At 36.5% G+C, this 12102-nt stretch overlaps 1 protein-coding gene across 6 annotated transcripts in view; it reads right to left on the reverse strand.

Moving 5' to 3' along the window:
* Positions 1 to 12102, reverse strand: part of TTC3 (tetratricopeptide repeat domain 3) — a 66848-nt gene that overhangs the window by 34928 nt on the left and 19818 nt on the right. For all 6 annotated transcript variants that reach the window (XM_052794775.1, XM_052794780.1, XM_052794776.1 and 3 more), the window contains exons 15-17: positions 8908 to 8962; positions 4103 to 4163; positions 1065 to 1131 (exon numbers count right to left, since the gene is read on the reverse strand). In XM_052794775.1, the coding sequence (XP_052650735.1) occupies positions 1065 to 1131; positions 4103 to 4163; positions 8908 to 8962 (183 nt within the window). The remainder of the gene's footprint in view (positions 1 to 1064; positions 1132 to 4102; positions 4164 to 8907; positions 8963 to 12102) is intronic.

Raw genomic sequence — 12102 nt, forward strand, 5'->3', positions numbered from 1 at the left:
TTTTTTTTAACATTATTCTAATGGTGTACTTAATTGCATTCCTGTGAACTGCATTAGGCTTTTGACATACTAAATTTAATGCATGTCCTGAATGTATTTTCCTAAGCATCTATGAATTCCGATCTTATTTTGTCTTCATCCTGTCAACTGACCAAAAAGGACAAACATAAGAAAATACCCATGATCTAATGGCAGTTATAAACAAAAGTGGCAGGGACAGTGGAAACTACAAATAGATAAAGAAAAGACCAAAATGCAGAAATAAGTTCATGAAAAAATGATTAAGGCTTATTTTAATTTCCTAGAATTACTGATACAAGGTAATGCTGTCAGAGCATATAGTTACAGAATAGAACAAATTATATTAATTTAATGTTAAGCTAATAAAGTTAAGCTACATGACATATGAAGCTGATTAAGCCAACTAAAAACGTTACTTTCTATAGTAGTAATGCCGTCAGAATAGAGATTTCTGGTATCTACTTCCCCAAATTAACAGAGTAGAAATGATTAATTATGTACGTCCCCATGACTTCATTCAAGAACTATGGGATACTCATCATTCATTGTTGATAAGACCTGAGGAGAATTCTCAATTTATGAATGTATAGTATTTTAAACAGCCATTCAACAAAATGTTCTATGATTTTTTCCAAATGAATGTATCAAACACAGGCAAACATATTTAGTCAGAACTTTGGGAAGGGTACTATAAATCCCTGAAGGATTCCCAGCGATTTTTGTGGGTTTTCTTATAAATTAAGATACAAGAGAGCTATACTACTAACTCATGGTTTTAGCAAAGTTATTCTATGACAACACTGAGTTTTGTTACACTAATTTCTAGTGTGAGGTCTTACAGGAGGGAAGGAAGAGAAGCAAAAGAAGACTACCAGCAACAAGACAGTATAAATCAGTGTAATCACATAATCTTTGTCTCCCAATACAAGTCAGGCTAAGCATGAAGTATTAATTTTTTGAATGAACCGAGATTTTGGACAGTGTTACTAAAAGGTGACAAATCATTTACGCTTAAGGTCGTATGCTAATGAATTCCCCGTTACCTGCTGCACAGTACAGAAGAGTTTATCTTGGGTAGCTTTAGACTCTATCTTCAAATCAAGGTGATCTCTACAAATAACAGGAGAATGGCATCATGAGTTTGTACATGTACTTTATATGTAATCTTATTTTCAAGAAACAGAAATTTCTGCGCTTTTATCAACTACATCACATTTGCCTACATGCTAGAGATTGTTATGGCACACTTTCACAATCGCGATAACAAGTACTATAACACTATCAAGGATTATGATACTATTCATATAGTTCATATACTTTTGGCTCAAAAATCACTAGGGCTTCAGCGAAGTAGCTGAAGAAAACTCTTCTCCATCATTTTATTTATTTTCTTTTATCTTTTCCACCTTATTCTCAGATGAGCTGATTTTATGAAGGGCTGTGATAGGTGACTAGAGAACTTCCCTATACCACAGGCAGCAGTATAAGAAGGTGCTTAGGCCTCTTTCCCCTTCTCTACTCTTCCTAAGTAAAAGATTGCTTGTCCTAGCACAACCACTGCTTAAAATCAAATCCATATAGTAGCTATGCATGGTGGGGGCAGGGAGAGCAGAGAAGAGAGGAACAGAGCTGTTCTTCCCAGCTCTTCCACTACTGCAGCAGAAACACCATGCACAAGTAGAGAATGAAGAAAGTATAATGAAGAGGCAAAGTCTTGCTTAATACTCTAAACTAAATCCTCAATGCCAAGATTGCTAGTCAATGCTTAATGTTGCTATATACATTTGCTAATATACATTCAGTTCTGTCCCACATTTGAAGGCATCAAACACTGATCATCTGAGATAAAGTCTTTACAGTGTCAGAGGATTCCCTAGATTTTTGGAATCCAAGCAACCTGCTAATTACAGAAATGGAGGTAAGATTGTAACTAACCACGCACCTCATTTGTTGAGAAATAGCATGGTTTTTTATAGGTCTAATAAACTTCCCCATGAGAGAAGCAATTTTGCAGATGGTTCAGTTACTTTAAAGAGGATTTGTTCCCACAGTGAATTCTAAAGTTTTTCCCCCCTCTTAAAGTGAAAGGAAAAAGAACTCAGTGGCAACCCAGTTAAATAACATAAATGACCTCTCCTGTGACAAAGTTTCAGTTGTCCTAGCTACAGTGGCATTCAAAGAGAGTTACGGAAAAACAAAAGGATTGTACTGTAATAAATATAGATTAAAAGATGGCAGGTTTTGTGGTAACACTTAGATTAGAACTGGAAATAATCAGGTTCAGCTCTGACATTTCCTAGAGGCTTGGACTCTTCTACATGAAAAATCTGCCTTTAGAATTTATCACTTAGTGGAAACGTTCCTATTTCAATGTAAACAGCTTATTTTGCTGTACCCCTCATCTGGTTTTAATCATCCTAAACACAACTAAAAAACACTAGCTGAAGAAGCATACAAGCAAGAAAGTACAGTCAGAGCTTAATTTGTCTAATTTCACAGCTCAGGTTAAAACACTGAAAGCTTCCATCTCTGCATGTCCATAAGCAATAAGGTGACTGAGGCAAATGATGACTTACAAATAAGTTAGTAGTAACAGTCCTTTACTCCTTAACTATCTATTAGATGAGGAAATATATTGGTCTATGGAATCACCTATAAATGCAGCAATTTCCCAAACCTGTGTGGAGCATGTTGGCCCCAGTATCACTGGAAATAAATATTTCTTTTGTTAAATTTTGTTTTAAATGTTGCAACAGATTGTTGTGGTTTAACCCCAGCCAGCAGCTAAGCACCAAGCAGCTGCTCACTCGCTCACTCCTCCTGTCTCCTGGTGGGATAGGGAGGAGAATCAGAAAAAAAAAGTAAAACTTGCGGGTTGAGGTATGAACAATTTAATAACAAAAGTAAAATAAAATGTAATACTAACAATAATAAAATATAATAATAATAGTAATGAAAAGGAATATAACAAAAAAAAACACAGCAAAAAAAAAAAAAACCCAAGAAAAGACAAGTGATGCACAATGCAATTGCTCACCACCCATTGACCGATGCCCGAGCAGCAATCTGCCCCTCCCAACCAACTCCCCCCAGTTTATATACTGGGCATGACATTCTATGGTATGGAATATCCCCTTTGGCTAGTTCAGGTCAGCTGTCCTGGCTATGCTCCCTCCCAGCTTCTCGTGCACCTGCTTGCTGGCAGAGCATGGGAAACTGAAAAATCCTTAACTTAGGATAAGCACTACTTAGCAACAACTAAAACGTCAGTGTTACCAACATTATTCTCACACTGAATCCAAAACACTGTACCAGCTACTAGGAAGAAAATTAACTCTATCCCAGCCGAATCCAGTACACAGATGGAAGCATAAATTTTGTCCATAAAATCTATAATGCTTTTTATCTCAACTAATTTAATTTTGGCCCCAAACCATCAAACATACTCATTTACATTCAGCATGTTCTACAGGGAGTATTCATGTACTTAAAATTAGACACTGATATGCTTCAAGCGAAAATTCAAGTCTACCAACAACTAAAGGGCTCTAAGTTCTAGTATTCAGTTCTGAGACTGACTTAAAATGCTTTCCTCACAGTCAAACCTCTTCTTTTTATTGAGCATATGAAGTGTCAGAGAAGTTTTAAAAATTATTTGGTACACAGTAGAACTAGTACAAAGAGGCCTTGAAAATAAGATAGAACTTGAGTTATATTGTGGTGTTGGAACAAGATTCCTACTATCTTTTGCTGTAAAGGAAAAACTTTTTTTGTTATGGCTATATTGTGTGACTTGCTTTTGGGCAACAGTTTTTAAACAGCAGTTATTAAAATTATGCCTTCATTTACTAAAGAGCTTTGAAAAATATTTAGTTTCTAAGTAATAAAACTCAGGCTTGTCATGAAAACTGGAATTTTGTGAACTTTAATCAGCTATCTTAACATGAACTGTATCCTGAAGAGTATGTAAACAATGTAAATAAAGCAATTAGCAAAGAGCAAGCAGCATTAACTCCTTTTTAAGTGCTACATAAAATAACTCAAAATAATAATAGGTTAAAAAATAAATAAAATTTCTTACCTCGTCTTTTCAGAGTCACCAGGTTTGGTTTTTGGTCTTCCTTTGTTCTGATGACTTTGACCTGTAATGAGAAAAAGTATTTCAAACAAAATTATCACCACCTAAAAGAAAAGGAAAAAAATGCACTCAGAACTCACATTTTGCTTTATAATTAATAGATCTTAAATATTTACAATATTGAAAACTAACACAACTTAAAAGTTTTTCAAAAAGCCACCTCTGAGTGTTACAGCATTACTTTGATATTATTTTTTATGAAATAGTATAGGAATTTATTAATCCAATAAAGGGGAAAAGATACTTCAGACAAACAGAAGAACCTTAAAATTCTGTTAAGATATGATCTGACTCTATAATATTGTAACAACTATTAAAGTGGACTCCAAGCTGAAGAAATCAATATGTTATACAAAACCACAGTTGTATTCACTATTAGTTGATAACTAGAATTTTTAAACGGAATAATAGATCACTATGGATGTTTGACTACAGAAATTTTACAGAAAGAGTCTGCTACTTCAAAAATACATTGCTAAAGGAGTTAAATTCAACCCACATTAATCTTAGAAATGTAAACATATGAGTCGGATCAAGATGAATGTCCCCGATTACAAAATAAAAATGTTTGATGATGTGGAAATACTGGATCACAAAGAGAAAAAAGAATCTATCATGTGATACTGATTAATTTCTAACTCTGAAACTTAATGTCTGAAACTTAATGTCAAAAACTTAACACAAAACTTTACTAATACGCTTTACAACTCCAGAGATCTAACACTGTCATTGATTAGTTACAGGGCTCTACAAGCAGAGTAAACAATTCGTTAGTAACAAGGAAGAAAACATGTTTTAATACTTTATTGTAATTGGTCAAGACCAGGAAGCCATGCCATTAACTGCAAAATACTCTCTCAACCGTTTTCTGCTGAATTAAAACGTAACATTAGGCATCCGAATGTGCACATGCATACTCATGATTAAGTCGAGAAGTTTTTAATTTTCAAGAATTTTAAGTTAGAACTTTACAAGGCATTAATGACTCAACAGCAACAGTGACAAAGTCCACTTATGGGAGAGCTGTCTTCTAGTAACCGGACAGTTAGACAAGCAAGGCAAAAAATATCACTTCTGGACTGGTAAGGAACCAACAAGCAGCTGACGAATTCAGTTGCAGAACTGCTGAGCATCACATGTTGCAGGTGTTCTTTATTACACATGGTAAGTTGAAGGGGTGCAGAGCAGCAGATATTTTTGCTAGCTAAACCTAATGGATTTTACAAGGCATATAGGAATGCTGCCTTCAGCCTCAGCTACCTGTTCCAAGAAGGCATAGTTCCAGCTATAATCTTTCAGAAGTAGTTTAGGAGGCAACTGTGGATTCCTAATATTGGACACAATCACACAGACAACATACAGTCCAGCACTGGGATTCAAGCTATTTGAGCACTGGAACCCAAACATAAGGTACAGCTACCTAAATCATTAAATATTGCTTGATTTATTATTACGCTTATGCTGAACTACCATAAAATCAAATTTGAAAAAATGAGTTATTAATTTTATATATAAAGTTTCAGTAACTATCTATGCTTAAAAATGTTTATTTCATGATACTCAGAGAAGTATTTTCTATAATTAGATACAAAATACTGAAAGACACTGATTGTGGAAAAATACAAATCTATGCATTTGAGTAATCTCACTCAAGCCAGTGGGATGTCTCATGTACTCATTTCTCAAGTTAAATCGTATGCCTATGCACTTGCCTTGTGCCAGAAGTAATTTTTCATTAAAAACTACTTAATAACATAAAATTTAAATTAATCAGAACAAAAATCAAGCATCATGAAGACTGAACATGTTCAGAAATATTTCATGAACCATTTCTTGAAATTGTCCCATAGGAGTCTGAAAAGGTGTCTGTTGAAACAGTTCATATGCATTAAAAACTCCAAAGCTACACTAATAATCATCACAAATTCCTCATAATAGAGACATTTAAATGATGGAAAACAACAATCCTTTTGAAAGCCAGGAAACACTTCAAGCATATCATCACTTAACCATTTAGAGACAGAGATATATTACCTTTTCTTCATTATATAGGTTCCTTTCCCTTAAGGAATCAATCTATCATTCAAAACAAAATCTTAATGAAGATAAAGGAATACAAGCCTTCCCCCTCATATCAAAAGCAAGAATTAATCAGCCCTACTTTTTCATTGAATGATCTAATTTTAAAAGCCATTCAACAAAAATTATTTCAGAAAAATTTTCTACAGAAACTACTATTCCCATACACCACCCAACTTAAAAAGATACTACTTTCAGATTTTTAAAAAATTCTTTTAAATAAAAGTAACAAGCAAATCCTGCTGAATCGTAGTTAAAATACTTAAGGAGCTACATTAATTCAACAGCAAACATGATTCACTTACCCCACAAACATTTTAAAATATTAGTAGAAGTAGTATTGCTTTTGCTAGACATTCCCATTAGGAGTGAACAAAGATACTTAACAGAAATGTACACATGCTCAAAAAAATAGTACATGCAGACAAGAACTGAAATTAAAAAGGACAGTAACTTTAAGATAAGATACAGTGTCATAAAGTTCCTTTACATTGAATCTCCTGCAAGTCTTAAGCCTTTAAGTGAACAAAGGCTAAGAAAGCTATTCTTCCCCACCCACAGTAAACTCGCTATCAGCTAGTCATTCAGAGCGTAACTCCTCCTTTCAAATCAAAGCCAAATCAAATATTTTCTTCTACATCAGTACTGACAGAGTATGAGGGGGAGAGAAGGAGGAGGAAGAACAGAAGAAAAATCACGGAATCAGCACGGGTTTTTTTTAAATTACTATGTTCAACACAACATTTCATAGTCCTATGATCTCTTTAGCCTAGAAGAATTTTCAGTTCTCTCCCAACATTCAAGCCTTTCATTATCCCTCTTCCCTCCTCAACCTCTAAAAGTCAGCTATCCTTCTGACACCCTGCCCTTTCACCAGTATCAGCAGCGTAGACAGACTGCAGACACCCTGCCCTTGACCAGTATCAGCAGCACAGACAGACTGCTGACACCCTGCCCCCTGACCAACATGGGCAGCAGGATGCTGCCCACATTATTGATGTAAAGTATGATTCTCTCAAATCCCCTACTGTTGGTGGAGCCAAGGGGCAGCACAACTCTTACCCGCATTCAAAAGACATTTGCACGATTTGGTCTTGCTGCCCAGTGAGCTGGACACCAAGTATCCCTGGCAGTCCACTGGAGCCAGGGCATCACTTACAGTGCTATGTTTGCTATTGGTGATTGGGCAGGTCACCCCATGGGCGTGTTGCTGCTGATCTTTTCCACTGCCCCAATAAAACTTTGTTTTATAAAGCATCATCAGATTCCATTACTATTTGGACCACATCTTCTTGCTCAGGAAAACATCTGGATTCACTTAGCTGTCACTTGCTTCAAACTCATTCAAAATTCCCTATGGCTTCCGTGCATCTCATTATTTTGCTCCTTCCCACCATCTACGCGTAGTTCCTCAAAACTGATTTGTCTTCCAGAGCTTGATTTCCCCTTCTAAAACCCTTCCCTGATTTATGCTTTCTGCATTAAGTTCCTTCAACACTTTATAGTTTCTTCTTTTTTTTACTATCCTACCACATAACATCCTTTCAACAAATTCATCTTGACTCTTCTTTCGCAACCTTTCCCACATTTTCCATCTCCCAATAAATCCTTTAATTCTTCAAGATGTTTGCATACATCCAAAGTCCACAAGAGCAAGATCACTCCTCCTACTGCTCATTTTAAAATAATATTTCGTAACGTATCTTCACTGGTTTCCTAAAATCAAACTTTGAAGTGCTCTGCACTTTGGCACCCATTCAGCTAAGTATTTTAGTACGTGAAGTCCAAAGAACAGTATGGCTGGACACCAAGGACTTCACATTGTTGCACGGTCAGGACTAGAAGGACCCACTGCCTTGGAGGTCACAACTTCAGAATACAGTGTGAGCATGCAGCTGCTCCAGATCCAGTAGGAGTATTCAAAACAAACATTATAAATAAGAAAAATTTCTAAATGTCAGGGAAATATCTTATGCTTTCTTGGTTACAGCAGGTTTAGCAGGTGATAAAAAACCCAAGCAAAATTCAGGAAAAGATTTCACTTTGAAGATCAGAACTGCTTGCACTTCACTTTCACCACAGTAAAGTAACTCTGTCACTGTGGGAGTTTTGGGGGGGTGGGAGTTCTCCCTATAAAACAATTGTTTTGTTGGGATTTTTTAATTAATTAAAAAAACAGACATGAACAATAAGTCACACCAACTTCTACCTCTGACAAATATTTTGTGGCCTCCTTCCTCTCTAACTGCAGGATCATTTTCTTAAGGACCTATATGGAGCTTTTAGTAATCACAAATTAATTATGAACACTGAAACTACCCACACACTTCTCTTAAATTTAGAACCTTTTAGATCCTATACCTGTCTCAGAAGGAGGGAAAGCATTTCTACCCTGTGACTCAGCATTCTACTTTTTAGTTCCAGTTTCAATTCTGAATTCATCCATGTAGATTCAAACTATAAAAGTGTGAAGGAAAAAAGACAGAAATATAGGAGAGGAGCAGTATCTAAGTAACTGCACCCTAACAAGAAAAGAAATAAAACATGATAGCCTACTGAACACTTACCAGTGTTGTGAAAATAACACTAGATACACATTTGCTCATTAATAATGGCAACAGCAAGGGAAAAACCGACTCAGACTTGATGTATAGCAAAAATGAACTCACTTGGTGGAAACTCCAGAGACCAACCTTCGCTTTCTGTTCTTTGGATGTCAGTCACCTAATGACAAATACGTTAGTTTGGTTTTACACAGATAACAAAAAACAAATAGATATTGCTCACTAAATTTAAACAAAGAAAAAACCTAGAACACTGACATTTAAACAAAGAAATCATGATAATACGGTATATTATGTCCCCAATCAAGAGGCAAAGAAAAATCATTTCATTAACCAAAGTGCATTTGCACACTTACACTTTTTTCCTCCAAATTCATATCAATTAATATTATTTACTAGTCTAACACATACTAGCCTTTTTCGCAGTAATGTTCATCCTTAAGGAAGAAAATTTACAGACCTACATTATGAAGATTTTCATAGCATAAAAGCAGATGAAAGTTTTCGTAAGACAGTCAAAAATCTTTAAGCACTTGTGCATTCTATAGATCACTTTGTTTTTCAACAAGTTCTAAGTTTCTTTTCCTTCCGTTTGCCCTTGTATGTTGGTTTCATTTTCCCCACTAATGAGTCATCTTTTTTCGCTGCGCCGCCCTCCTGTGAAACCTGAAAGGGTTTTTTTTCCACTTGTGTGTGCTAAATTTTGACCTTGCTAGTAGATTCACATTATGTATCATCTTGTTTTCTGTATTATATAGCTTATTTATAACACATTTTATAGGCTAAATTATAACAAACAGTTTATTAATTATCTTACAACAATGACAGTAAAGACAATCAGAAAGAGGTACAGATGTTTCTTTACATTAATAATTAGCGTGAAAGAGAAGAACTGTCTGTAAACAAACTGGAGGTTGGTTATTAAATTTTTAATTCCAAGCTGTTACAGCACGACTGTCACAGTCTGCACATGTCTAACAAAGCACACCACTGAAGAAAATTTATGCACAGGAATAGTTTACAGGCTCCCCATGATACTGGCAATGAGATAGGCACTCAGACAGCAACAGCTGGAAATTCCACTGACATCCAGTAGCAAAATCCACCTAAAACAAGGTAAGCACCAAAAAAATCCCCCAACTCTCCACTTTTTTGGGGGTGGGTGTTTTTTAAGGAATAAAAATATATGTGCTCAGTTTGGCTGGGATGAAGTTAATTCTCCTTATAGCAGCTCACATGGTGCTGTGTTTTGGATTTGTGACTAAAACAGCGTTGATAACACAGGGATGTTTTAGCTATTGCTAGGCAGTTGCTTGCACAATGTCAAGGCCTTTTTTGTTTCACACACGGCCCAACCAGCAAGTAGGCTGGGGGTGCATGAGAAGTTGGGAGGGGACGCAGCTGGGACAGCTGACCCCAACTGACCAAAGGGATATTTCATACCATATGATGTCATGCTCAGCATATACAGCTGGGGGAAGAAGAAGGAAGGGGGGGACATTTGGAGTTACGGCATCTGTCTTCCCAAGTAACCATTATGCATGATGCAGCTATGCTTTCCTGGAAATGGCTAAAGATCTCCTAGAAGTAGTGAATGAATTCCTTATTTTCCCTTGCTTGTGTGTGCAGCTTTTGCTTTGCCTGTTAAATTGTCTTTATCTCAACCCCTGAGTTTTCTCACTTTTACACTTAGGATTTTCTCCACCATCCTGCTGAGGGGAGTGAGCAAGCAGCTGTGTGGGGCTAAGCTGCCTGCCAGGGTTAAACCACAACAACATAGTACACCGTTGCACTTTCAACAGTAAAATAACCTTTTAAAAGCCAGATTTAGAGGCTTTTGTTGGTGGATTTCTTTGGTCATCCTTCACTAACATGCATCCTTAGTTTAATTATTTTTCAGGAACAAAAATCAACCATAAAAAGAGAATGAAGTTTACTCTATTAAGCTTCTGTGATGGATGCACTTGACTCCTTGACCAAACTAGTGGTAGTTTGGTTCAGGCTCCAAAGGAAGTAAAGGCTTAGGCTGTGACCAGGCCATGAACTTCTCTAGTTCCAACCTGTTCTTTGAAAACCCACACAGGGACAGGGTGACATGGTAAGCTTTGATGTATACGAGCTTGGAAACCGGAACACCGATCATGCGATTAACACATAAACAGCAGACGGTTCTTCCAAAACTAATTTGGTCAAGGAACAAAGGAATTTGTGGGTACAAGGAGTCTCATGCTTACCTTTTCCGTCGCACGTAATTTGACTACGAGCCAACCACTTTATTCCATAAATATGACAGCCTGAGCAAGCTTTTTTTGAGCTCTTCCTCCTAAGTAACTGGCAGCATGGCAATGATCTCGAGCTGGGACACCTCTCAAGGTTACTCCTGGTGGCTGAGAGACCCCCTACCAACTGCAGATCTTTGGTAAGTGATTGCTATCGCACATAACTTTGTATCACAGGGCATTAAGATCTTGTATTGGTAACTTTGAATCATTATTATATCCTCTGTGCAATAGAGTAATAGACTGAACCTTGCCATTGGACTTCTTTAAGCCTCACTTCTACAAATTCTTAATTCAATAAAACCACTTTTGCTGCTACCTTTGGCAGTGCTTCTTTAAGCAGTCTAAATCTCCCCTGCAACAGCTTCACTTTCTCGTTTAAGGCTTTCTCACCAAAAAGTTAATAAAAATAATCTAGTAAAATATTTGTGCTTGTAAACAGTCTTTTAAATTGAAAGAATGAATCTAAATAATTACAAAGGGCTACTAAAATAACACAAGTCCACCTTGCATTTTAGAACTATACTACACTTGTTTTAAACACACAAGCCACACTGATATTTGAGAACCACGAACCCCTAGTTTTAAATACAATCCAGTTAAACATACTATTCAACCAGCGTTTTTCCCATACAAAAGAAATCTGTTTAGAGAGCATGAAAACAACAGCTTATAACCATGCAAATACCTTAACGTCACAATATCAGTGCAAAACAATGCTCCAGTATAGCAAAAGCCCTGTATGTGATTTAACTATGGCTAAAGCATCTTCCACTGAACTCCATTACACCAGTACACGTTAACTAAATCCCCTCCTAAAGCCAAAGGGAAGCCCAGATCTGAATGCATATTGACAGGCAGGACTGGACAGTCAATTAAATCAGACATGACCTTAGTCTCACTTTCAAGAAGCCCAAAGAGACCCCTCTCCTCATCATAACATACAGCCTCCACCTTCTCATTCAAGCAACCACCTCCTTTTAAATCCAAAGTTCTGAACATAGATTTGACAGTTAAATAT

This window comes from Harpia harpyja, chromosome 8 (genome assembly GCF_026419915.1).
Source record: "Harpia harpyja isolate bHarHar1 chromosome 8, bHarHar1 primary haplotype, whole genome shotgun sequence".
Classification (NCBI taxonomy): Eukaryota; Metazoa; Chordata; class Aves; order Accipitriformes; family Accipitridae; genus Harpia; species Harpia harpyja.